Consider the following 27,550-nt stretch of genomic DNA (forward strand, 5'->3'; position numbering starts at 1 on the left):
TGGATGGGGCTGGGATCGCTGACCTTGTTAGGGGTCCTGGGACAATGAGTCGAAGACCCCATTGGCTGTGGCAGGTGAAGCTGGGAGTGGTCAAGTCCCTGAAGCCCATGCTGAACCTCCTCCTGCCCAACGGTGACCTGCGGGAGCAGGTCTATGACTACATCCCCCTGCTGCTGGCCGAGTACCAGGGCGCCCTGGAGGCCCTCTCCATCACACAGGTAGGACCGAGCGGCATAGGCCCCAGGCAGGGGCTTAGAAAATTTGGGGTTCCCAAGTGTCTGGGGAGTGTCATCTGGGTGGAAGTTGGGGATGTCAGATATCTTGATGGTGTGTCAGCAGACCCAACATCTGCGCCCTGCAGGGGCTGTGGAGCTGGCGCTCATAGGGTTTGTGGGAAAGAATGCTGCCATTCCGGGTGGAGGGACCAGATTCTGAAAAGCATTGGAGGCCATGGTGATGTCGGGGCCTTTGTATTAGCTTGCTAGGGTTGCTGTAACAAAGAACAGAAGTGTGTGGCTTAAAACAACAGAAATGTATTCTCTCACGGTTCTGGATGTCAGAAGTCCAAAATCAAGGTGTTGGCAGAGCTGTACCCCCTGTGAAGGCTCTAGAGAAGAAAGCTCTCTTGCCTCTTCCACCTTCTAGGCCCCTGGGTCTTCCTTTGGCTTGGCAGTGTCACCCTAGTCCTCCCTCTGTCCTCACCTGGCCTTCCACGTGGGTCTCTCCGTGTCCTCTCTCTTTTTTTTTTTTTTTACAAGGATACCAGTCACTGGGTTTAAAGCCCACCCTGAACCCAAGAGGATCTTATCTTGAGATTCTTAACTGATTACATCTGCAAAGACCCTATCTCCAAATAAGGTCACATTCTGAGGTGCTGGGTGGTCATGGATTTTGCAAGGACACACTCAGCTCATGACAGCCTCTACCTGGTGTGAGGGAGCCATTCCAGGGTCCAGAGTGGAGGCGTGGCCTGGGCTGACATGCACTGTAAGGCAGCCTCTCATCTGCAAATGAGGTGTGGTCCTTAGCTAGAAAAGCGAGGAGTAGAAATGAGCATGACTGATGTAGGCAGCCATTTGTTAGATCATTCTGGCTAAAAAGTGGGATTCGCCTCCAGGTGAACAGGAGAGAAAGGTGGGAAAGGCGTCAAATGCCGTGCTCAGTGGCTCAGTGCAGCACTTCCCAAGCTGTGCTGTGCCCAGGGGTACCCGGGGCTGATTGGAATGCAAAGTCAGATTTGGCAGGTCCCAGACACGACAGGGCCTGAGAATCAGTGTTTCTAACCAGGGGATGCTGATACTACAGGTCAACAGGCCCGCTGAGTAGCGAGGGTCTAGAGTTAATCCCTGAGTTGGTAGGTCACCTGCCACCACTTGCCCATCTGTTGCAGGTCTTGAGGCAGATCCTGGAAGTGTCAGTCATCACCAACACCCCCATCCCCCAAATGCAGCTACACACCATTTTCACAGAGCTGCACGTCCAGGTGGGTCTAGCCAGCTCTGCCCGGCCAAGGCCTTCTCAGGGTGGATCAGCAGGAAGCAGACTGTGCGAGGTGGCCTGGCCCCCAACCCACCTGTGTGCCTCCTGCATCCCACTGGGATATGAGACTGTGGTGTCCACGCAGCCCCAAGCACAGTCCCCTGCGCGCCCCCTCCCCAGGTGTGCACCAAGGCCCCGGCCCAGCATCAGTACAGCAGCCAGAACCTGATGGAGATTGTGCACTGCTTCATAGCCCTCGGTGAGGCTCTGAGACAGGGTGCTCCCTGCCTGTGCCCAGGGCTGCTGGGAGCCTATGGGAGCACTGGGCCTGCCCTGGGCCTGGTGGACATGACTGCAGTGGTCCTTCCACCCCACAGCTCACTCCTACCCCAAGGAGCTGATGAAGTTCTTCTTCAGCCAGATGGAGATGAGCAAAGAGGCCATCCGCGTGGGGACCCTGACTCTGATAAGGGCTGTGGTGAGCGCAGATGGTGAGCAGGTGGGGCAGGCAGGTAGGGATTAGGGGAGGTGGGTCTCACTCCCCTCTGGGCCTCTGCCATTTCCTCTTGAATAGACACTAGTGGGTGGGCCAAGGCAGCCAAAGTTCTTGGTCGCTTCACATTTTCTAACCTTGAACCTAAACAGCACTGTGGCCCACAGTCCCCACCGCCAACCCTCTGAGTCTGAACTTCAAACTGTTAGACTGTATCCTACTGCTAACCTACAAAGCTAAACCAAAGGTTGGATGTAAGGCCTAACTATACCTAACTATACTTACTAGCAGGCACAACGCTAAAACCCCATGGACTCAATTGTAATCCTTAAGCTCAAACTCTAAACCTAGCCTTGATATTCCAAAGGAACCCCTGTCCCTAACCAAGGCACTACCTCGTACTGCACCTTTGTGTGAATGTGAACAGGGCGCCCCCTGCTGGCACCAAGCAGCCCTGCAGATACGCAATGGTTAGAAGAGTAGGGGCAGCTCCCACTCAGCCCTAAAGCCAGGTGCCTTTGAGCAGTGCACAAACTGGGCTCCTGTATATGCAGGACCCTCCACTGACATTGAATCCCCCTCTTAAAGAAATGCAAATTTAAGTAACAATGAGATGCTTTTTACGTATTCAATGGACAGAGATGATAAAGATAATTGCTAGAGTTGGCCTAGCCATTTTTCTGTAAAGGGCCAGATAGTAAAAATATTTTTGGCTTTGTAGGCCATACGGTCTGACAATTACTCAACTCTGCCATTGAAGGGGAAAAGTGGCCTTAGACTGCTGAGCATGCCTGTGTTCCAATAAAACTTTATTTTATTGGATTTAGCCTGAGACTATACTTTATTCGTCTCTGGTCTAGGGTAACAAGAAGCCAGCCTCTTACACTTCATTGACAGGGGTGTGAATTGAGAAATGATTCCGGGTGCTCAGTCAGATAGGAACCAAAGCTTGAGCTCAGCACTCCAACTCTTTGTCAATTATCTGAAAGAAATAATTGCCCAGAGGAAACTGGACAAAAACATTCATTATAGTATTGTGCTAAAAGCAAAGCATTAGAAACATCCTAAATGTTTTTTTACAAGGAATCACTGGAATAAATGACAGTATATCTGCCTAATGAAATGCTATGCAACCATCAAAAAGAGTACTGTCAATCTACACTTTTTTGTGGGAAAAAAATGTATATATATGTATGTATATATATATATATTTCCATACATTAAGTGTAACAACACAGTGTGGGACAGTACCTATAGTATGATCTCAGTTATGTGAAAGTAATCCATGTTTATTTATGCCTAAATAGGTTTAGAAGGACATACGTAACCTATTAAGAGTGCTTGTCTCTTATTTTAACTTTGCAAAGAAATATACTATTTTTACAATCAGAAATAAAGTTTCCATCTCGGAGATAAAAACTCTAAATTGTGTCATTCTCCCTTAGTGCCTGATTACCTGCTATCTCCTCCCTGTCTCATTACCTCTTTTTCCTACCCCAGTGTTGACTTAGTGACACTTAGCCTCTAGCGTAGCATCAACCTGAATTCCTCATCTACCTTCCTCCATACCAGGCCCCTCTAGAACCTGCTCATGGCTCCTTCTCACCTCCCTTAACCTTCCTCCTTTTTAATTGGGTGTGCTGTTGTCAGCTACGCTACTAGCAAACACTCACATAGCCCTATGGTGTACCAGGCACCATGTTAACTCATTTACTGCTCCCAGCAGCTCTGTGAGGGAGGTGCTGTTATTATCCACACTTTACAGGTGAGGAAACTGAGGCACAGAGAGGCTAAGTAATCTGCCCAAGGTCCCACAGCTGGGATGTGGTAGAGCCAGGATTTGAGCCCAGGCAGCCTGGCACCAGGCTCCTGCTCTGCACAGCTGTGCTCTGCAGCCTCTGCTTGCCAACTACGTGCCTGGAGCTGGGTTCTCAGCTGCAAAGCACTAATGGGCCCTTAGGCAGGGACCCTGCCCTCTAGGAGAGTCAGCCTGGGTTCAGATAAGGCACAAACAAAGCAGAGGCCAAGAGAATGAGCTGTAAAAACAGTGGTCCCCAGACCAGAGGGAAGGGAGCCGCTGTGGTGTTGAGAGGAGAGGGAGGTGGCCAGGGAGGCACCTAAGAGAAGTGTCCCTGAGCTCGTGCAGTGCTGGAGGGTGTGTTGGTCCATTTCTGTTGCTTATAACAGAAACACCAGAAACAGTAATTTGTAGAGAAACAGTACTTATTGCTTGCAGTTTCAGAGGCTGGGAGGTTCAAAGTCCAGGGAACATACCTGGTGAGGGTTTTGTCCTGGTGGTGACTACAGTATCACATGGTGAATATGGCAGGAGCAAGAGAGAGAGCTAACTCCTCACCTCTTCTGCTTTTAAAGCTCTCAGAACCATGCCCATGACCACCATTAAATCATCAACTTATTAATGCATTCACTAGGCAGGGTCCTCACAATCTAATCACCTCCTCAAGGCCCCACCTTTTGATGATCATAATAGGATTTCCCAGCCTGTTAACACTGTCATGGTGGGGGTTAAGTTTCTAATACATGGACTTTGGGGGACACCATTCAGTCCACAGCAGAGGGGAAAGACCTGGAGGCTGTGACGGGGGACAAGCCACCTGCCATCTCCCCTAGCTGTAGTCCTCCAGACCGGTCTTTCCTCTTTCAGAGCCCAAGATGAATATCAGGACCGTCTGCCTGGCCGTCCGTGTGGTCAAGAACTCCCTCTCTGACACGCGGCCCAAGGTGACGGGGCAGAGACCCGGAGAGGGATGGCCCTCAGGGGACCCCTGCTGCCCACCCACTGCAGGAGGCCTTTGATAGAAACCCAGCCTCCTGTCCCATCCCGAGGAGGGCTGGAGGAGGGGAGGCCAGGAAAAACTGCAGTTCTGCTCACGAGACCCTAGCTCTTGCCCAGGACCTGGAGTTTCCAGGTGCTGCCTCCCACCACCACCTGGGACAAAGAGAGGCTGAGCACAGACAGCTCCAGCTGCAGCCGCTAGTGCTCATGGGCTTTGTGAGGCCTTTGTGTGAAAAGTGACTGAGGGCTGAAAATCAGAAGATTTCAACCCAGAAGGCTGAAATCCAGGCTCCAGGGAGGCCACGGCCAACTGGGCCAACTCGCAGTGCAGCTCTGGTTCCAGGGAGGGACGGTGCAGGATAGGGAGGGTTTGCACTGTGGTTTTGAGGAAAGTGGGGGAGGAGATTGGGGTTTGGGCTGGAGACTGAGGCAGAGCTCCCTTCAGTGCTTGTAGGCTGTCGTCGGTGAGTTTGACCACAGTGGGTCCAAGGAGCCCAGGATAGGAGACAGGTTTCCCCCCAAGGCTGCTAAGAAGGAGAAGCCTACGTTAGAGGGGAGTCTCCTGGCTCTGAAAGTGAGGGGGACCCCCTGCATGAGGCAGGACGTGGTAGACAGAGTGGCCCCTAAGCCCCTTCCAGTTCAGAGCACGTCCAATCCCTAGCTGTCTCATGTCACAGGATTAGGTGCTGGATGTCAAGCCCTGGCCCTGGAGCTCCCCAACCCCAGCATGTCTGTGCCTTGTCCCCTCAGGTGAGAATGGCTATTCTCCGCATCATTGGCCAGTTGGCTCTGTCTGGCTATCAAGACAGGATCAAAGGCTGGGGCTTGAAGTACGTGTCCGTGCAGCTGACCTTATCCACCTACAAATTGGTGAGTGGCCCCAACATGCAGACCGCGAGATGCCGGACTTTGGGAATGGTTTCCAAAGCGTTGAGGACAGAATGCCACTCGGTGCACCTGTGTTTGAGCCTGTGTATGTGTTCGTGACGTAGGTGCATAGACACACAGGTAACCTGCAGGTGAAGATATGTGCAGCCCTACAAGCAGCACACACACACACAGCCCTGAGCACCCTGGGGACCCAGCATTTGGGCCTGAAGCCCCCTGAAGCACCCGAGACCACAGCAAGCCCCTGCTAGCCCACAAGTAGGGACTCCCCCCTTCTGTCTTCCAGACAAATCGCCGAGAGAGCTTTTATCAGAGTGACTTGGAGGAGAAGATGGTCCACAAGGTCACCATGGACACCATAAGGATCATAACCTCTTCCATTAGTGGGATGACCAAAGTAAGTGAGTTCCACCCTGCCTGCCCAGAGGGCTGCCATGCAGGAGTGATGGTTCCTGTGTGCACCGCAGGGCGGAGAGAGGAACCGAGCATGCCCAGAATTCTGTACCTTTGCTTCTTCCATTCCCACTGCCTGGGGTGCCTGGGGGCCTCTTCCAATTATCTGAGCTCTTGTCCTTCAAGTTCCAGTTCCAGAGTCTGGTCCTTGATGGGAACCTTCTCTTCATCTCTGTAACCCTGGATGCTAGGGCAGTGCCTGGCACACAGTAGGTCTCAATACGTATCGCTTGACTTATTGCCTGACATGTATCCACTACTTTAAAGCCCCTTCAGTTCAGATGTGTGTGTGTGTGTGTGTGTGAGTGTGTAAAGAGGATAGTCATGGTTTAAGACCACAAACATTCAGTGAGTTTGTACTGTGTGAAAGACATGAGAGTGGACACCAGAAGGACTCAGCACAATCCCAAGGAGTTCACAGGCTATAAGAGAAACAAATACATATGTGTCAACTTTTAATTGCAGTAAGGTGTGACATAGCAATAAGATAGGAAAAATTTACCATGATAGCATCAAGGATGAAATGATCGTCTATTAAGTACGGTCATGGGTTAGATGCTCTACGTTCAGTGGCAGCTTATTTTAATTGCAATAATCATAGCTACAGTCCATAGAGCAACCACATAGCAGGTACTGTACTGGGTGTGCGACATGTACAATCTCATTTAATTATCCCAACAATCCTATGTCATAGGCTCTCTTATTATTACTCTGATTTTGTAGATAATTAAAGCTCAGAGGGACTCACTAATTGATTCAAGGACTCACAGCTGGTAAACAGTAGAATCAGGATTAAAATGCTCTTTCCAGTTCACTATGTGGCCTCCCTGGGGGAAACCAGGAGCTGGAGGATTCTAGTACTGGTGGCTGGAACAGGTCAGCTACTGCACTTGTTAGTTGGTAGCACAAGAGCCTCACCTTAAACTCTGAAGGGCTAGAGACACAGGTCCAAGAATCTGTGTCAGGCAGTCTTCTCCAGAGAAACAGAACCAAGAGAAGGTATGTACAGCCTGATTTATTTCAAGGAATTGACTCATGCAATTGTGGGGCTGGCAAGTCTGAAATCTGCAGGGCAGACAGGCAGGCTGAGGACCTCAGGCAGGAGTTGGTGGTGCAGAGTTGAGGCTGAATATCTTCTTTTTCAGGGAAATCAGTTTTTTGCTCTTAAGGCCTTTCAATTGACTAGGTGAGATTCACCCATGTTATAGAGGATAATATCCTTTATGGATTATGGACTTTCATGCCATCCACAAGACACCTTCATAGAAACACCTACATTAATGACTGGGTACTTGCCTAGTCAAGGTGACACATACACTTGACCATCACAGCTGGCCAGTGCAGCTGGGTCGTCTGCCCAGTGTGCACAGCTGGAGGATTTGGGATCAGAGGGAAGGCCCTGGGTGAAGAGGATGTAATGGGTGTGGGGTTAAGCAGGTTACAAGCCTGGCACAGCAGGGACTGGCTGACTCTCTTCACACTGGGGAGAAGGTTGGGGGGGTGTCACTTAGATGCCCCAACCAAGATGGGGGCTGGCAGTAGAGCCAGTTCAGGGCTGAGACTGTCAAGGGGTCAGGGGACAGCTCTGGGGAGGTGGGGGTGGGGCCGACATGGGCTGGATGGTCACAGGATGCTCCTGCTAATCCTGGGTCCTCTTTCTCTGCCACAGGACTTTTGGGTGCGGCTCCTGTGCTACATCATGGAGACAGACTACATGGAGGCCTTGACTCCCATCTGCATCAGCCTCACAAACCTGGCTGAACACCAGCTCCACGGCAAGGACATGGAGGCCAACACGGCTGGCAAGAGCAGACATGGTGGGCAGCATCCCTACCACCGCTGGGGGGTCAGGCAGGTGGGCGATTCCTTGTCTCAGAACGTCCACTCTCCCACTTCCTTCACACACAACCCCCTTTTCCTGGAGGCCTCTGGAATCCTAAAAGCCAGGTCCAACCTGGTAGCTCACTCCTCATGTCCCCATCCCCCCAGCTGAGACCCCCCAGCCCAGATCCCACCCTGCAGATATCTGGCCCAGCCTCTCTCCAGGTGAGACCTTGAGGGCCTCTGCTCTGTCTGGCCTCTCTGAGCCAACTAGAAGAACTAGGGCTGTGCCATCCAAGTCCTTGCAAACCACTCCATCATAGTCCACCTGGAGCGGGCACTGTTACCACCAGGCTCTCAAAAAAGCAACTATGCCCACCTACCATGGCTCACCACTGTCCCCTCCCTCCCACCTCTGTTTCCAAGGGACTGCTCTCACTGCCCGGGGCTTCACAGGGATGGGCATGGCTGGTGGCGTAGGTGATTTAGAAAGGCTTTTAAGATCCAGGATGGCAAAGGGCAGAGCCTGCTCTCTGAGTCTGATCTGAGCGAGCCAGCTGGGTGACCCCCCGAGGCCTTCCTCCTGCTCCTATCACCGACTCTGGGCTGAGTCCTCTCCTGGGCCCCCACACCTGTGCGTTCTCAGCAGGCCTGGCTCCTCCTTTGCCCATTCGTCCAAGCGCTGTGGGTTTGCTTTTCACAGGCTCATTGGCTCCCACAGCCTGATGAGAGACAGGAGAGGGTGGGAGGGCCAAGGTTCACAGCAGGAGACAAAACGTTGTCATGGCGAGTCCCAGTCTCCACTACACAATGCCATGGTCTGAAAACAGCACCTTCTAAATTGCAGGCCATGGGCACAAGTCTCTCCCGTTCCCAGGATCAGTCAATTATGATGATGTTCTTTATAGAAAAGTCCCCTGCACCGACCCTTCCTCATCTGGGGAGCAGTGGGGTCATGCTGGATGAGGTCCCCTTTGGGACATGAGGGTGCTGGGCACATCCTGGTCTGGGCCAGGCGGCCTCAGCTGGGGCTGCACCTCCTTCTTCCTCAGTGGACCTGCCTGCACCTCAGAAGCTGCTGGCCCGTCTGTTGGTGAGTGGCTCCCCCACACAGTGTCCTGGCCTGATGGCCATGGCCTGTGTACCTCTCCCTTGGGTCCTATTCCCAGGGCCCCAGACGGAGGAGGAAGCCAGGGTGTAACGTGGGAGCTGGATGCTCTGCAGGACGGAGTGTTCGGTGCCTGTTGTCCCTCTCAGCTAGAGGCAGGGGCAGTGTGTGCCTGGATGGCCGAGACCTGGCCTGGACCTGCTCCCAGATTCTTCTGCCCAGTGCATCCTTGGGACACTGCCAATGGCCTGCTTGCCCCTCGGGGTGGGCTTAGCCCAGGACCCATGAGTCCTCCTCTTCACGTCAACTGTGGACATGAATGCATGCTCACTGAAGCCCTGGGTGGGGAGGGAGTCAGGGCCTGGCCCCTCCCTGCTCTCCTTTGTGCAGTATCCTCTGCAGGGACTCTCTGTCCCTGGAGATCCTCGTGCTCTGTTGAAAACCACACGTGTTGTCCAACTCCTCCCTTTACAAGTGAGGACCATGAGCTCCAAGATGGGTGTGAGATGCCCAGGCTCTGCTCCACTGGAGTCTTGGGCCCCGCAGGTGCTGATGTCGTCACCCTACAAGGGGGAGGGACGTGGGATGGCCATGCTCCACCTCCTGAGGGTCCTGAGCCAGAGCATCGCGCCCTCCATGGCCGCCGTGTGGGAGCTGGAGATCCCGCTGCTGGTCCACTACCTGGAAGGTGAGGCGCCCGGCACCCCCCAAGAGACCCTCCAGTGCGTGCATGTGCTGGGGCAGGTGGTGGTGGGGATGCCGTGTGTGGGGCTCATCCACAGAAAGCCTCGGGTGACAGGCTAAGGAATCCGACCCAGGTGGCAGCGCGTGTGACCGTGCATGTTCCTACAGAGCACACCGAGTTCACCTGGGATCAGAAGGCCTGGGAAGACAAGCTCATTCAGGTACAGGGGGGACCAGTGTGCAGAAGCTTGGATGGGGGAGAGAAGGGGGACAGATGGGAGGGCACCCGGTGGGGTTAGCGTGGTCAGGAGCCCCTAAAAGACACGTTCTCCTTCTGTCAGAGAAGCCTTGACAGGTGTGCAGTCTATAGCTGTATCTACCAGCCAGGAAAACTGAGAGAGCCCTCCACCCAGGGAGCCAAGTGCCCGGGAGAGCAGCAGGGCGGCACCCCTCCCACCAGCCCCAGACCCACAGAACGTTAGCGCTGCGTTGGGGTTGTATGGACTGAGTGATCTAGAGGTTTGGGGAAGGGGGGCCACAGAGGCTGAGTCACTACCCAAGGTCACACAGCATTCCCTGAGCGCAGGTGAGATCAGGGCTGGGGGACCCTTGGCCCTGCCCACCACTGTCTTCCGCCTCCCCAGTTTCTTAGAAACTCCCTCAAGAAGACCCGGGGGTCCAACTGGAGTCTGCGCCTGAGCAAAGAGCTGAACAACCAGATTGAGAGCTTCGACAGCCCCTCCCTGGAGAAGGTTTGTCCCCACAGGGACAGGACAGTTTGGACAGAAAGGGGACTCTGAGGAGGGTGCTGTGTATAGGGTCTTGGGAGGAGAGGGGGATGGTCTAGACCAGTGATTTTCTTAGGTTTTTTGTGTGTGTGTGTGTGTTTTTAGGGAGGGTGTTTCTTTAGTTTTGTTTTTCGTTAAGAAACTGCTTTGTTGAAGCTGGGAATCTCTTCTCCGGCCACCAGCTTCCCCTCCTTCCCACCTCACCTCCACCTGAAGTGGGCTCGTAGCAAGCAGTATTTGGCAGGCAAGGACTGAGATGCTGAACAGGTTTGGTAAACAGTGGAGAGTCGGGACGACCCTGAACCACAGGAGGCTGAGGGAGCTGCCAGCTTGTGGCTTTGCAGTGAAGATTAGACCCAGAGGGGGAAAAAAGGCCCAGGAAAAAAAGAGTGGGCAAGCTGGGGTTCGGAGCTGGACTCCCCGCTTCTGGGGCAGCCTGCCTCCTGCTGCACAGCTGTCCGCACCCCCTGCCCCAGGCGGGTGGCTGGGTACAGTTGCTTGCACCTGACTCCCCAGAGGCCGGTTCACGGTCACATGTGTGTATGACTTTGTAAAAAAGGTTTTTACAAAACTATAAAACACAGAATGGGAAAAAAATGTTTGCAAATCATATATCTGATAAGGGAATTGTATGTATAGTGCTTTTACAACTCATTCATAAAGAGACAAATAAGTCAATTAAAATGGGCAAAGAATCTGAATAGACATTTCTTCAAAGAAGACGCACAAATGCCTAGTAAGTAATGAAAAATGTTCGATGTCAATACCATTAGGGAAATACGAATCAAAACCGCAAGGAGATAGCACTTTGTATCCACTAGGATGGTGATAATCAAAAAGACAGGCAATGACAAGTGTTGGCAGAGATGTGTTGATACTGGAACCGTCACACATGGTTGGTGGGAACGTACAATGGAGCAGCCACTGCGGGAAGCAGTTTGCGGTTCCTTAGAATGTTAAATATCGAGTTACCGTATGACCTAGTAATCCACCCCTAGTTGTATTTCAAAAAGTTCATGGAACGATCCTTATTATCTTTAATTCCATCTTTCTACAAACTCTTTGTATACGGTCAGGAGAACTGAAATGTGCCCAGGAGAAATAAAAACATGCGTCCACCCAAGAACTTGCACGTAAGTGTTCATAGACGTACTATTCATAATAGCCAAAAGGTGGAAACAACCCAGATGTCCATCAACAGGTGAATGGATAAACAAAATGTGGTAAATTTGTACAACAGGGTATTATTCCACCGTAAAAAGAAATGAAGTACTGATACCTGCTACAACAAGGATAAGCCTTAAAAACATTATGCAAAGTGAAAGAAGCCAAATGCAAAGGAACACAAAGGCTCACATATTATATGATTCTATTTATGTTAAGCGTCCAGAATAGGCAAATCCATAGAGACAGAAAGTAGATTAGTGGTTGCCAGGGGCTGGGGGGATGTGGAGTGACCACCAACAGGTACAAGGTTTCTTTTTGGGGTGATAAAAACCTTCTGAACTTACACAGGATTATGTGTGATCTTCTGAAGTTATACTTCTAAACTTAGATGTCTAAACTTAGACTCTTAATATACCATTGAATTTATACACTTTAAATGGGCAAGTTTTATGGTACGTGAATTATGTCTCAATAAAGATGCTTTTAAAAATTTTTTTACAGGTGTCAACTGAAAATTAGATCTGTTCAAATATATACCGTTCATAGTGGAGTATGTAAAGTAATAAACAGCAAAGTATGTTCAAGAGATGTCTTCCATTCACTAGACACTCCAGATTCCTAGGTGTCAGGTCTTAGGAGATGTCAATTTCAGGCCCATTTGAAAGAGAGTTGTGTGTATTATGCAATAAGCAAATGCGTACAATTCAACCATATGGCAAGAGCTTATCAACCTAAGCAAGATAAATAAATAAATAAATTCATAAATAAATTTGTAAAAAGGATTTTATTGGCTCAGATAACTTAGAAAAGCGTGATTAGATATAGCAGCTTAAGGAACCTCATCAACCTCGTCATCTCATCATGTCTCAGGCTGGCATCCTTCAGGTGGGGGCAAGACGGCTGCCGGTAGCCTCCAGATTTATAAGTCCAGTAGACAGAGCCAGTCCTTTCCCAAAATTTCTATGCAAAATCATCATCTTTCCTATGCACAGATAATACCATAAATAAAATATAATGAAAAAATATACCATTTGAAGTAGCCACACATTGGGAAGTACATAAGCAAATAAAATATTGAATATGTGCAACATGGAACCGATGTGAAGATTGCAAGAATGTGGGGGGGTGGGTGCGCAGGGGAACAAAAAGAAAGCCTGAGAAAATGGACACGGTCTCTTTTTCTTGGATGGCAAGTGTCAATGTTGTAAAGGCGTCCATTTTTCTCAAATTAGTCTACAATACAGTTTATGCCCAGTCAAGTTCCTTAAAGAAGTGTTTGTGGAAATTCGACAATTTTACAGAATTTGAAAAGATTATTTCCAGGTTCATCTGAATGAGAAAATGAAATAGAATGCCTAAGAACATATTGAAAAAGAAGCACATTAAGGATGGATTTGTCCTTCCAGAACAGATCAAAGATTTAAGTGTACAAAATAAAATAATAATGCAACAGGTGTAAGAATGTGATAATGAATATTTGTATAATCTTAATATTGCATAGGCCTTCATATGCATGAAAAGAAACCAAAAAACAAAAGAAAAGAGATAAATTTACCAACATCAAAATTTTCCGTGTAACAAAACAGAGTCACCATGAAGGAAGTCAAAAGGTAAAGGAGACACTGGGGACCATATCACTGAGGGTGACCGACTGGTTGAGGTTTTTGATACGTAATTGTTAAGAATATGAGCCTCAGAATATGATGGCTTGATTCTAGATCCTGGTTCTACCATTTCCTGCTTGTTTTCTCATCTGTAAATACAACAATAATACTTACCTTATAGAGTTATTGTGAGGATTAAACAGGTAATACGTGATTGCTCCTGTCGAGTTTCCAAATATACAAACAAAATTCTTACAGATAAAAAAGTAGAAATAACCCACAAATGGGGAAAAGAATATAGCCAGAAAGGAAGAGAATTAACATGGATCACAAGAATCTGGGAAGATGATTGATATGGTTAATAGTCAAAGAGACACATCAAAATGAGAATGTTCCATGTCTCACTGATAATTGGGAAACTTGACACTTTTGCATTTGTCGGTGGGAGCGTACACTGGTTCGACTTACGTAGGAGAGGAATTTGGCCCCCACTGTTAATATGCATGATCTGCCTGCCCTGTACAGTCCAACACCCTAGAATTACCTGAACATTTATTTTTAAAAATATACAAAATGCATAGATATCTGCACTTAAAAAAAAAAAAAAAAAATCCGGAGGAATATGTAGCAAATTCTGCATGACAGCGCCCCCTGGAGGGTGGGAGTAGCATGTCCTGAGCTGCTTCCTCCCTTCCTGCCTGTCCAGGGCTTTCTGTACCGGGCTTTGGGCTTCACCTTGGCCACGGGCCTGGAGGCCAACAAGGTGGAGGTGCTGCTGCTGGAGCTGCTGTACAAGACGGACTACAGCAATGACTTTGACCGGGAGGTGAGGGTACCTGCAGTCCCCTCCTGTCCATCAGACCCCTGTGGACCCTCGGGGGACATGTGTGTTCAAGTCCCTACATACGGGTGTGTGTACATGCGTGTGTGCGCGCATACCCGTGTGGGATGGGGGTGGGGGTCCTCCCCTGCCCTCTGCCCCTGCCCCCTGCCCTTACCCTGGCTGGCTGGGTCTCCCTGCAGGGTGTGATTCTGTGCTTTGGCCTGTGTGCCCGGGGCCAGGTGAAGACAGTGCTGAACGTGCTCCATGATTTTGAGGAGAGGATCCAGGAGTCAGAGCAGTCCTGGCAGATCGGTGCTTGGCGGGTAAGGCACCTTTGCCCCACAACTAGGTCTCCAGGGCCTCAGCACAGTGCTCTTGGCACCAAAGCAGGGCTCTTGCTAGATCTCAGTAGGAAACTCCTCTGTGTCTCATGTCGCCAAAATGACTGAGATCCGGAGACCTCCTATGACAGAGCTTTTGCTGTTGGGTCATCTAAGGAATACAGGTGGGTCTTTCCAGGCCCCAGATATTGTCAAGGTGTCCTAGCCTCTTGCTACTCATGGTGGTTCCTCAGACCAGCAGCGAAGGCTCCTTGGGTGCTGGTTGGGAATGCAGAGTCCCATCTGAAGACACTATTCAGGTAGTGCTGTGTGGCTGCTTTCCACGTGTTAGGAGCTCTGCTTCAGTGAATCGGTGGTGCTGGGATGGAGGGCCTATAATCCCACTGTTGTACAGGTGAAAATACTGAAGTGGTCCAAAGGCCTGCGGCTGGTCAGTGGTGGGCCCAGGTTTGGACCCAGACAGTCCATGGCCCCATCATCTTGAGGCTGTCCCTCCCTGTCACAGGGGATAGTCCCACGGGCTGAGTCCCCAGTGGGAACCGTCTGGAGTCGCCGAGGCCTCAGGCTTTGTCCTTAACCTTGGTCCCTGCCTTGGGGTCTGGTTGTTTGGATGGTGAGAATCCAGAGGGTCCCAGGCTTCTGCCCCAGCTACTCTGCAAAGCAGGACCTGAGACCTGGATTTCTACTCAAGGCCGGGTGGGGCGTGGGCACCCCTGCTTCCCATCCACAGTGGGTTTGGTGGAGATTGTTCAGAGGGTGTGAGCACCAGGAGGGCAGGGCCGAAGCTGTCAGTTCCTGTGGATCTCCAGCCTCATGAGTGCCTGGCCCAGAGCAGGTGCCCTGCAGGGGAGAGTGTGAAGGAGTGTGCAGGCAGCCTCTGTTTAGGGGAGTCCACGTGAGGCTCCTGCTCACAGCTGATGGGTGGTCCTAGCATCTGTCACTCAACCAAAGCTTCCCAGGGGCATGGGCCCTGGTCTGTCTTGCTCTCCAGCACATGCCCAGTGCCTGGCATGTATGTAGTAGGTGCTCAATAAAGATGAGTTGAATGAATGAATAAATGCATAAATAAATGGATGAGCATTGTAGGCATCCAGAAAACATCCAGTGAATCACCTTCAGCAGACTCAACAGCTCCTTTGGTCATGTGGGCACAGACTGTCCCATGTGCAGCTGGGGCAGCCCCTGCTCTCCCCAGTGGCTCTGCCCTTCTCATTGTCCTCACAGAAGGACCACCCCTGGAGCCGGGAGACGGTGAAGAGTGCCCTCATGGTGATGTACAGTTGCGTGGCCTCGTACTGCCACCCCCAGATGCTCCTCAACCACGTGGACAGCCCCATCACTGCTAAGATCATCCACCACTACTCCAGCAGCTGCCAGGTGACCACATCTGAGACCAGGCATGCCTTCTTTCAGTGAGCTGGTGAAGTGCCACCCTCTGTCATTATCTGGACACCTCCATCCCCAGCCAGAAGGTCCCCCCTGATGTCCAGAATTTTGGAAGCTCATTGCCCAAATCTGTGCTGTTCTCTGTACTTTGGGGGCAAGTGGGGGAGGTAGGGGCGACTCCTCCCCCAAGTGCTGGGTGGGGTGAGTGTGGGTCCCCAGAAGTCACAGGGTGAGCCCCACCTCTCCCAGCCTCTCCCATTCCCTCTGCCTCACCTCTGGGCCTCCCTGACATGTGACCCAGGCCCTTTAACAAGGGACAAGAAGTGGGGTTGTCTTCAAAGAGATATCAAGGGACTGAGCACTTTCTTGGAATGGCAAGAAAGAGAAAACATGAGAATAAAGTAAAAATTATTTTACTTTTATTTTTAAAAGTCATGGTAAAATGCACATAGCATGAAATTTACCATCATGACTGTTTTTAAGTGTGTAGTTCGATGGCATTAAGTACATCCACACTGTTGTGCAAATGTCACCACTATCCACCTCTAGAGTTCTTCATCTGGCAAAACTGGAAGTCTGTTTCCATTAAACACTGACTCCTGTTCCCTTCTCCCCCCAGCCCCTGGCACCCACCACTCCATTTTCCATCTCTGTGAATCTGACTACTCCAGGGACCTCATATAAGTGGAATCACACAGTATTTGTTCGTTTTTTTTAAAGATGACCGGTAAGGGGATCTTAACCCTTGACTTGGTGTTGTCAGCACCACGCTCAGCCAGTGAGCAACCGGCCATCCCTATATAGGATCCAAACCCGTGGCCTTGGTGTTATCAGCACCACACTCTCCCTAGTGAGCCACGGGCCGGCCCCCAGTATTTGTCCTTTTGTGCCTGGCTCCTTCACTTAGCATAATATCCTCAAGGTTTATCCATGTTGTAAAGGCATATATTATTTTATCTCAATAACTTATTCTGCCTCTCTGGTGACAAAGGGCTCAGTGCCCTGGTCACTGAAGGTGCCACTGAGCTACATTGCTGCCCTCAGGCACAGACGTGGGGAGGCTCGGGGAAGGTGGCATCCCTGCCACGTAGCAGATGCCCAGTCAAGGTGGCTGCAGGACAGAATGAGGCCACCGTCTCTCAGAGTGCTTCTGACGTTAGACCCCTTCTTCAGAGCAGGGGAAGAGTCCAGGAGCACGGGCTGCGGCTCAGGCTCTTTGCAGGCTCACTCCCAAATGTTCGATCCTTTTCCCTCTTCTGGACACAGGACATCTGCCTCAAAATGGCCTTCATGAAGAGTGTTGTGCAGGTCACCAGTGCCATCAAAAACGTTAAGGACTTGGAGGACTTTCAATTTGCCCAAAAGACGACTCTTACTGGAATTATAATGGTAAGCCAGGGGGGCCTCCTGGGTCCTGGATGGTTTTGGGGTCTAAAGCTCTCCTGACTGGCTTACCCCTGGTCAGAGGTTTCCAGGGTCCCTGAGGGCGTATGAGGGACGAAGGGGCTGCGGGGGAGCCCCTCTCTCAGTTCTGCTTTGGTTTAACTGTAGGAGTTCTAAGAACGATTTTTGTACCTGATAAAGGGTTCAACAGCCAGGAAACAGTTTGGAAAACAGGATGGAAGAGCCTGGCCACCCTGGGTCCTGTGGTGCCCAGAGGTGGCTGGTTCAGGGGCCATAGACGGAGGTCCACTGGGTCAGCCCAGCTGCAGCCTCTGTGTTTCTCCACGGAGAGACCTAGGAGATAGTGAGCTTCCAGAAGCAGGACTTTTGTAAGATGTAGAAAATGTCAACTGTCCAAAGGATGATGGAGCTTGTGGGACAGCCAATGTCCTTCATCCCCAGACCTCTCCAGCCCCATGTCACTGCTAATGCCTCAGTCCCTGGAAACTGCTCCAGCTGGGCTGGAAGCAGCCCCTGAGGGAAGTGGGATGTGGGTGGAACAGGAGGCACCAAGAGGCAGTGAACGTTTACTTGGCTCTGCCCTGAGCTGGGAGCTACATACTTGTAATGTCACGCCAGCCTGGCCCTGTGAAATAGGCCCCGAGTCTGGTTTTACAGAGAAGGAGGTTGGGCTCAGGCAGGGGAAGTGTTTGCCCAAGGACACACAGGAGCCAAGGGTGGCCCTGAGCCAGGAGCCCATCCTGGCCCCACTCCTTCCACCACACTGCGCTGCCCCCCTAAGATGCCAAGGGCCGGATGACCCTGAAAACAGCGAAGAGGGAAGGATGTAAGATATAAGGCATCAGGTCTTCCTTGTTCTAACACTGGGGTGAGCTGCTGCCATCCCCGCCACTGTTGGCCAAAAGCCACCGCTCCTTGCCTTGCCGGACCTCTGGGTGGCCGGGGCTCACCCCTGCTCGTGTCGGGCAGGCGATCATCAAGGCAGAGCCTGCTGACCACCTGGTTTCTCCTGTGCGGACCATGGCGATGGAAGCCCTCTTGCACCTGAGGTGAGCTGGGGCCTGCCCACTTCCCCAGGGCCCCCGGGATGGGGCAAAGTCTGAGACCACCCCTCGGCGCTCCTTCACTTCCTTTGCCCTTCACTGCCTCAGTGGCAGGGGTTTTGGGTGGCAGCAACCCCAGCAATGGGCCAGCCTGGAGGATGGGGGCCTGCTTCAGCCAGCTCCTTTCCATAATTCTCAGCAATATTGCAAGTTGGGGGCTTCTCCTCGGAGTGGGAGGTGAATGACAGGTGGGTGGGCTGTTCTTTGGTAGATTAGGGGACGTTTTGAGCAAGAAATCACAACGGTGACACTGGAAAGCATCGCAGGGAGATGGCATCCTTCCAGATGAGTTGAACTCAGCCGAGAAGTAGAGCACTATTTATTGATACGGTTGATACAAAATGATGTCATACCTGAGGCTTGCCTTCCTGGAGTTGTCAATCTACTCGTTGACAGGGGAAAGGGAGAGAAAATTATGGATTTATAAAATTAGCTTTTGAAGTGGTTGGGTCATCTTTAGGAAACTTCACTTATAGGAAAGGTTCATTACTTAGGCTCATAGCAAAACTACCTGTTGGCTTTAAGAGGCAGCACACAGGCAGATTTTAAATAAAATTCACTAGCCTCAACTGAGCTCACATTCAGTTACAGGTTGGATACTAAAGGGACACAGAGATACATAAGACGTAGTCCCAGCCTCTTGGGGACTTGGGGAAAAGACAAATACATATAAATAGAATTATGGGTCAGAGCTGACTAAGGAAAGTGTTTGCAAGTGAACCAAAAATAAAGACCCCCAAAATGGGGCTTTATGGGGTTTTAATGGGGAAAATGAAACTCAGTATATACAACAGGGGCTATCAGAAGGGTTTGGTGCAGGAGTTGGCATTTGACTTTTGACCTGGGCTTTAAACAGAATGACTGGATTTGGATAGGAGTTGGGACCTCCCAGCAGGGTGAAGTACAAGACACCTTCGGGGAGCAGAAGTCCAAAGCCAAAGTAGGATAGCAGCTCTCAACTCTGGGGGCACAATAGAACCAGTGGTAACTTAACACTACTGACACACTGGCCCCACCCCAGAACATTAAATAAGCATCCCTGAGTCGTGGCCCTTGGTGGGGGGGGGGGGGGTCCCTTAAAAATCTCTCCAGGTGTTTCTTACACATGCCCAGGCTTGAGAACCATTGAAGAAGGGGATAGAAAGAGAGTGAGCTGGCATGCACCAGTCAGCTCGCTACCACCCTGGAGAGCTTACCAAAACACAGATGGCTGGGATCCACCCCAGAGTGTTTGATTCAGTAGGTCTGTGCAGAGTAGGGCCATAGAACTTGCATTGCTAACAAACTCTGAGATGCTGCTGCTTCAGCTGGTCCAGGGATAACCCTTTAAAAGGTCCTGGACTAGGACCTTCCTGGGAGGGCAGATTCCATGGTTGTGGTGGGGGAGGAAGAGTGGAATGTTTCTGAGCAGGAGATTCACAGGCTTAGAGCCAGCAACAAGTGCGAGGGGTGGCCTTGGAGCCCTGAATCTGCCCCTCGACCACAGACACAGTCACTGGATGGTGTGGCAGAGCACAGCCAGGATGGACCCTGGAGCACCCAAGCAGGGAGGCTGACCTGTCCCTCATCCTGGGACATGCCTCTGTGCCCAGACTGGGCAGGGGGGTGGCAGGGACTCAGCTCCCCAGTGACCAATCCTCTTGTTGCCACTTCTTTCCCCAGCAAACTGAAGCCTTTCTATTCCATGGAGGAAAACAGTGAACTGATGGATATCAGCATACATGCTGTAATTTCTCTCCAACCCCCAGGAGAGGACAATGAGCCCATGAAGGTAGGTCCCTTGGGCCACCCCATTTCTGGGTCAGAACCTGAAATTTTACAGTAACATGGGCAGAGCCAAGAGTACACCTTCCTGCAACCCCTGTGAGTGGTTAGGGGCAGCAAAGTGTATCAGGCTCTACTGGTAAGTGTAAGGTAATGCTAGCTGCAGTAACAGATAAAACCTGAAGTCTCGGTAGTTTAACAAGATAAAAGTTTATTTCTCATGCAAGTAATAATGAGGGTGGATATGAAGCTGCTTCATGCAGATATTCAGGAACCCAGGCTGACGGAGGCTCCACCATCTTCAATGCATGACTCCTAAGGTCCCTGTGGGTACTGGGCCTGGACATGGGGGAAGAGAAAGCATAGGGAAAATTTATGAGCCAATTCCCCCTCTTTCCATTGGCCAGATACAGTCACATGGCTCTACCTAGGAGCAAGGGATCCTGGGAAATGTAGTCCCTGACTGTATGGCTGTTTCCCAGCCACAGAGCCACAGTGGAGAGGAGAGCAAATCTTTCATGGACAGGTGGCCATCTCTGCCTCAAGGGCCTGGCCCTGGCCCTGGATAAGGAGTCAGGAGAACCGGGCTCTAGGAGTTCAGTTTCCTTCTTTCTAAAATAGATTCCTAAAAGGTTGTCTTGTATGTTACATGAAAAGATGGGTGTAAACAACTCAGTCTGAGCAGAAGTTAGTAAATGGGCTATTGGACTCTCTCACACCTCTCAACCCTGGCATGGACCCCCGTGAGAGGGTGGCTGGGTGGGTCCCTCCTTGCTGCCCAGCTCTCCCTTCTCTTGTCTGTAGACGCTGTATGTGAATGCCCTGAGTGCCCTGGAGCAGCTGCAGGAGGGGCTTATGCAGAGGCAGCTGGACCCCAGGGGCCTGCAGGAGATGGTGCACGTGAGTTGCCCAGCAGAGGGCCAGGAGCGAGGGACGGCCACTCCTCCCAGGTAGCTGGCCTCAAGATCAGACTGTGGGAAGTGGGGATGCATTAAAAATCGTTGTAGTCATTTGATTTTGATAACATTTCAAATTTGCCGAAATGTTGTAAGAATAGTATAAAGGTACTATTCATCCAGAGTCACAATTCTTACCAGAGTCACAATTCTTAATATTTTGCCACATTTTCTTTCTCTTTCGGTTTCTTTTTCTCTCTCATTCCATACACGTACATCTTTTGAACCATGGAGAAAGTTAGTTGCATTCATTAAAAATGAGAACATCCTCTTAAGTAACAACAGCACAATGATCAAAACCAGGAAATTGAATTCTGATGTAATGCTATATTAAAATCTACAGTCCATATTCAACTGTCACTAATTGTTCTAATAATGGCCTTTCTAGCTATTTTCTCCCCGATCCAGGAGCCAATCCAGATAATGAATTGCATTTAGTTTTTATGTCTCTCTATTCTCCTTTAATCTGGAACAGTTCCTCAATCTTTGTCCTTTCTAACCTTGGCGTTTTGGGGGGATATTGGCTAGTTTTAAAAAATTGATTTGTTTGCTTTCTTATTATTGAGTTTTAGAGGTTTTATGTATTCAGGATACTATGTATAGCAGACATGTGATTTGCAACTATTTTCTCCTAGCCTGTGGCTCTTTTCATTAATTGCAGTGTCTTTTGAAGAGCAGACGTTTTCAATTTTGATAATGTCTAATTTATCTTTTTCTATTTTATTTATCATGCTTTTGGTGTCAAATCTAAGAAATCTTCCTCTAACCTAAGGTCAAAAAGATTTTCTACTAAGTTTTCTTCTAGAAGTTTTGTATTTTCGGGTTTTACAGTTAGGTCTATGATACATTTTGTGTTAATTTTTGTATAGTCTAAGGTATAGATCAAAGTTTTATTTTATTTTTACTCTTTTTGCATAACCAATTGTTTCAGCACCATTTGTTGGAAAGACTATCCTTTCACCATTGAATTACCTTTGCACCTTTGTTGAAAGGTGACCATGTATGTGTGGGTCTATTTCTGGATGCTTATTCTGCCCCACTGATGTGTTTATCTGTCTTTACACCAGTGCCACCCTGTCTTGATTACTGAAATGGTATAATAAATCTTGAAATCAGCAAATTTTAAGTCCATGGACTTTGTTCTTTTTTTTTCTTTTACTGTAGCCCACAAATTTTGATATATTGTGTTCTAATTTTATTTCAATTCAAAATACATTTTGATTTCCCGTTTGATTTCTTCTTTGACCTGTAGTTTATTTAGAAATTTATAAATATTTGGGATTTTCCAAATCTTTCTGGTCTGGATTTCTAATTTAACTCCATTGTTGTCTGAGGACATACTTTTAATATTTTAAATCCTTTTGAATTGATTGAGACTTGTTTTATGGCCCAGATATGGTCTATCTTGGTAAATATTCCATGTGCACTTGAAAAATATTCTGCTGTTGTTGAGTGGAGTGTTTCTAAATGTCAATGAGGCCATTGGTTGGTAGTGTTGTTCCAGTTTTTTATATCCTTCCTGATCCTCTGTCTTCTTGTTCTATCAATTATTGAGAAAGATGTACTGAAATCTCTGACTATCAGTGTGGATTTGTTTATTTCTCCTTTCAGGTTTATTAGTTTTTGCTTTGTGTATTATTTAGCTATGTTATTAGGTGCATAAACATTTAGGACTATTATGTCCTCTTGACCCTTTATCATGATGACATGACCCTCTTTATCCATAGTAATAGTCTTTGCTCTGAAATGAACTTTAATATTAGAATGGAGTGCAGGGCGGGCTGTGCTCCCAGCCTTTCATCTGCAGGCAGACATTTGGAGCCAGGACAAACAGAACAGCCAAGCACCATCCCGGTGAGGATGCTGGGCTTGCTCTCTCCCTGCCCACAGACTCCTCTCCCTTTATGGAGGGGCCTGGGAAGAAAACCAGAAGTGTCTAGAACCACACGGAAGCATTGAAAGTCAGACTCTGAGTGGGAGGGACAAGGATGGCAAAAGCTGGCCGGGAGGGCTCACCCCGAGATTCTAATGCCCAATTCTGTGTTCTGGACTCTGCCTACAGCTTCTGGAAAAGTGGATCTTGTCAGAGAGAGAATGGGAGCGGGAGAAGGCTATGAACCTCCATCTCCACCTCATGCAAATCTACGTCCAAAGCATCGGTGTCTGTGTGAGTCCAGGGGAGCCAGCCCCCGGCCTGTCTCTCTGACAGTCCACAGAGAAATGCCTGTCTCTATTTGGGAGAAGAGGGAACACGTTTGCAGTCAAGTTCTGCCCTGAAGAGTCCCCTGGGGAGAGGCTGCCATGAGATAGCGCTGGGGCTCTGGGGTGGGTGAAGGAGGGAGAGGATGGGACGGGGCTTGGCGTGGATTCAGCTCATGTGGGGCCCGAGGCTCGTGCAGGGCTGAAGGCCCCCTTTAAGAAAAAGGATACTCAACGATGAATACTACGTTGGTTAGGAAAGTGAATATTTACTTAGAATGAGAAAATAACTCACTACAAAATCACAAATTTTACAAACCTTGACAAGTACCACAAACGTCAGGAAATCTAAAACCATGTAGTGTTTTTATTGATTAACCATCTGACACAGCTTGAGGAGACCTCTTTTCCTATATTTGCTGGCTCTTTGGTTCCTGTGTGGTCACGGATGGCTGTGGGCAGGTGGACGATGTGTCCCGGGCTGGGGTGCAGGGCAGGCCTCAGGTCTTGGGGTGGTGCATGGTGGGAACAGGTGTGCAGGACCCTGGTCCTGGAGCACCTGCATGGAGGTGGGATGAGGGCTCAGCACCACAAGCCAGGCCAAGGGCAGTGCTAGGTAATGCTGGAGGCCAGGCGCTGTGATGAGTCGCCTGGATGCTCTGATCTGATTCTCACGGCATTCCCCGCAGGAGGAGGCACCGTTATCACTCCACTTTCCTGACAGGTAACATGAGGGACTGAGAGGCAAGGTACTCAGCCCAGGTCACTTAGCTAGTGAGCATGGCAGTCCCGATTTGAGCCCAGGGCTCAGTTACAGGAACAAGGCAGGTGCCCAAACACAGAACCTGGGCCCAAGTTCAGAGTGGTGCAGACTCAGGGCAAAAACCCCTGACTTGGGCAAGTCCTCAGCTGGGACCCCTTGGATACTGGCTGATGGCATCCAGGGCCCAGCTGTGGGGCTGAGACATGATGCTTGCATGCAAGGCAGATGGTGGCAGCCTCCCCCTCCCTGGTTGGGGTGTTTTCATCTCAGGGCTCGCCCTCTCTAGTCACCCTACGCTGCCCCTGGGCAGCCCCAGGTGTGCATGAGAAGGCAGAGGGTGTGAGCCCTGCGGTCTCCTGTCCTGCAGATCCCCCTGAAACTGGGGCAGTTTGGCACGCTGGTTGGACTCATCGCCCCATGCACCTGTGACGCCCACCGAAGAACCCGCATGGCATCAACTAATGTCCTGTCCAACCTGCTAGATCTTCATGGTATGGAGAAGGCAGGACATGAGGGCCAGCCAGCCTCTTCAGGCTGGGAAGGAGGGCTGGCACCAGAGGTGTCAGCTGCGGGTCTGCCCTGGAAGGAAGCATAGCCTCTCTGTGCAGGCAGCTGTGAAGATACACGAGGGTGACCGGCAGGAGAGTCAGGGCAGGGGCAGGGGACAGCTCTGCAAGAGGTCATGGAAAGTTCTGGAAAGAGAGGCTCTTAGTTCACATTGACTCACTGAGGGCATGTGCTGGGCACTGAGAGGCCCTACTGGAATAAGGTCAGCTTGCAGATACCAAAGACTTGGCAGAACTGGCCAGAGCTGAGCTCAGGGGAGAGCAGGCATGTGAGCTGTGTGCAGAGGTGGTGCAGGCAGAGGTCCCCACACAGGAGGAACAGTGAGAGCAAAGGCAAGAAGGGATGGGGTGTCTGGATGCTGGAGGGTGGCCCAGGCCCCCAGAGTCAGAGCAGAAGCTGATCATGAAATGGCCAAGGCCAGTCCCTGTGTCCTTGCTGGTCATGTCTGAAATTGTGTTCCCAACAGCAACCCAGACCTGCTCCTTATGGGACATTGCCAAGGAGAAGGAGCTGGAGAAATGTAAGGAGGACCTCTGGGGAACGGACGTGGAGCAGATTTTCTGTGTGTCATCCAGAATGGCCAAGGTGACGAGAGGGAAGCCCGTGTGGACTGCTGGGCTGGTGTAGGGGTGCCTGGGCCATCTCCTGTGGGGGAGCCTTCCTCAGCTGGCCACGCAGCCCACTTCTTTAGGGGCTGCAGCTTCCATGGCCTTTGGTCCAGCTGACGCCATCTGTACTGAAATGGCCTGCAGTGTGTCAGGCCCCCCCTGGGCTCTCTGGCACACTGTAGATGCTTAGCATTCCCTGGCTGTCTTCTCATCCCACTGAGTGTGGAGGGGACCGCAGGAACCATCCAGATGGGCCCTGCACACAGGTGTTGGACATGGGCATGCCGATGGTGTGCTAATGGGTGATGTCTCAGAGCCACTTAAATGGGACTCGGGACTTCAGAAGGGAGGGGTCACTTCTGTCCCAGGGGCAGAGGTGGCTTCCTGGAGCAAGGGGGGCCTGCACAGTGGCAGGACCAGGTTGGAGGGCATCAGGGCTCAGGACACCCAGGCTGCAGGGCAGCAGAGTGAGGACGGGGCGAGTTTGGGGTTTGGGAAGGGTGGGGGCAGGCGATGAGGAGTGGCAGTGGGTGGGTACATCCCGGAAAGCAGAACGGGCCTTTGAAGTAGGGGAGTGATGTTCCGAGCAGACCCATGGCGGGGACAGCCGCAGGCTGGTCAGGGCCCGGGAGGAGACCGTGCCATGGTCTGAGAGAGGATGTGGGGCCCAGGCTGGGCCATGAGATGGGAGGAAAGGAAGGGGTATCAGTGGCCACAGGAGGACAGGGGGGTTGGCCTGGGACTTGGTTTGGGGACCTCAGGTTCGGCCTGCTCTGTTCCTAGGTGGTCTGCATGGAGTTCAATTGCGACGAAGTGGTCTCGCTCATCCAGAAACTCTGCGAGAACATTGGGGCCATGAACCTGGAGCACGACAAGGCCTCTGTCACCTGGATAGGCACCTTCCTCCAGATGCGGGTCAAGGAGCTGGAGGACAAGGTGGCAGAGCCGTGGCAGGAAGCAGGGCTGGGGCTGCCCGGTGCACCCAGATGCAAGGGACCAGACAAGGGCCCCACCTGCACCCACTGATATTTCCTCCCCCGAACTCCTGCTTGCTAAAGAGGAGGAGGAAATACGGTTCTAGAATTGAAGGCAACCCGGTCAGTGAGTGGATGGTGGACGAGGCCTGAGGCTCTCTCTCCCAGAGGGCACCACCTCCCACCCCAAAACCCCAGTAAACTGAGAAGCGTGGGGAGGGTGCTGGCAGTTTAATCCGCCCATTGTCCAACTGGCTAGAGTCCCTGGAGGAGGGGTGTCCCATGGAGGCCCAGGCTGCCCCCAGTGATGTCCCACCCCCTCCCCAGGTGGCCGAGATCCTGGGTGCCATCCTGGTACACCTGCCGGGGGTGGATCACCTGGAGGTGCGGCGTCTCCTCATTGAAGGTGTCCTGCTGCTGGCACACTACCACCAGGAGACAGTCCTCACATCACTCCTGAGGCAGCCCCTGCCCATGGAGAGGTGCGTGCCCTGGAGGAGGGGCCGTGGTCCCCTGTGCAGTTCAGACCAGGCCCAACTCACCAGCTGACATCCTGGATGCCCGGGGCCTTGGGCAGTACCTGTCCCACCCTGAGTGGGTCAGAACCCTCTCTCTGCACCTCGCATAGGAGTCCCAGCCCGTGAAGCAGCACTGATCCCGTGCCCAGACTTCTCGTGTAGCTTCGTCACATGGAGCTGGGATCTGGATACCGTAGCTCCTCACATGTCCTGGTTGTCCCTCTGGGACAGTGACCATGGAGCCCAGTGTCTCCCCATGGCAGCCCTTTCCTTCCCTGTGGGAACAGAACTCTGGGAGGATAAGCCACAGGACGTGGCTCCCAAGACCTGAGCAAACCTCTGGAGATGCTCCAGTCCGTCCCTATTTCTTTCGACATGTGGCCTGAGAGGGGAAGCACTTGTTCAGGTCCCCAAGGGATGAAATGGCCCAACTTCCAGCCCCGCAGGCGGCCATGAGTAAGCAGAGCAGAGAGCAGCCCCTCCTTCCCAGTGTCATCTCTGCAAATAGCACTACCTCCTGTGTGTGGCAGAGTCTCACCAAATGTGGGAACGTGCTTGAGGTGGCTTCAGGATTCATCTGGGGAGGGACTGGAAGGAGGTGGGAAGTCACCCCCAGAGCAGCTGGACCTGGGCTGGGGCAGTGAGATGGGGCGGATATTGCACTAGGGGGCTGTGAACAGAGAGAAACGCTTCACACACAGACCTGGGATCCGGAGCCAGGGGGCTGACCTGCAGGAAGGGCAGGCGTGGCTCCCCGTGGGGCTGCTTCTCGGAGGGCAACCCTGCCATGGGTCTAGGTGGGAGGACAGTGCAGATTTTGTGATTTAATGAGGGTTAGTGGCTCTTGGGGCTGCACTGGGCA

General features: G+C 51.2%; 1 protein-coding gene across 1 annotated transcript in view; it reads left to right on the forward strand.

Moving 5' to 3' along the window:
- MROH2A (maestro heat like repeat family member 2A) overlaps positions 1–27,550 on the forward strand; it is a 46,533-nt gene that overhangs the window by 9,871 nt on the left and 9,112 nt on the right. Inside the window, exons 8-31 of the mRNA XM_063086880.1 lie at positions 75–218; positions 1,391–1,483; positions 1,660–1,738; positions 1,857–1,970; positions 4,638–4,714; positions 5,520–5,639; positions 5,944–6,054; positions 7,780–7,927; positions 8,984–9,024; positions 9,586–9,727; positions 9,892–9,944; positions 10,368–10,475; positions 13,989–14,108; positions 14,306–14,428; positions 15,671–15,823; positions 17,099–17,221; positions 18,206–18,285; positions 20,002–20,110; positions 20,908–21,003; positions 23,122–23,226; positions 24,389–24,512; positions 25,055–25,173; positions 25,980–26,132; positions 26,498–26,652. Coding sequence (XP_062942950.1) covers positions 75–218; positions 1,391–1,483; positions 1,660–1,738; positions 1,857–1,970; positions 4,638–4,714; positions 5,520–5,639; positions 5,944–6,054; positions 7,780–7,927; positions 8,984–9,024; positions 9,586–9,727; positions 9,892–9,944; positions 10,368–10,475; positions 13,989–14,108; positions 14,306–14,428; positions 15,671–15,823; positions 17,099–17,221; positions 18,206–18,285; positions 20,002–20,110; positions 20,908–21,003; positions 23,122–23,226; positions 24,389–24,512; positions 25,055–25,173; positions 25,980–26,132; positions 26,498–26,652 — 2,690 coding nt within the window. The remainder of the gene's footprint in view (positions 1–74; positions 219–1,390; positions 1,484–1,659; positions 1,739–1,856; positions 1,971–4,637; positions 4,715–5,519; positions 5,640–5,943; positions 6,055–7,779; positions 7,928–8,983; positions 9,025–9,585; positions 9,728–9,891; positions 9,945–10,367; positions 10,476–13,988; positions 14,109–14,305; positions 14,429–15,670; positions 15,824–17,098; positions 17,222–18,205; positions 18,286–20,001; positions 20,111–20,907; positions 21,004–23,121; positions 23,227–24,388; positions 24,513–25,054; positions 25,174–25,979; positions 26,133–26,497; positions 26,653–27,550) is intronic.

This window comes from Cynocephalus volans, chromosome 1 (genome assembly GCF_027409185.1).
Source record: "Cynocephalus volans isolate mCynVol1 chromosome 1, mCynVol1.pri, whole genome shotgun sequence".
In the NCBI taxonomy this organism is placed as follows: Eukaryota; Metazoa; Chordata; class Mammalia; order Dermoptera; family Cynocephalidae; genus Cynocephalus; species Cynocephalus volans.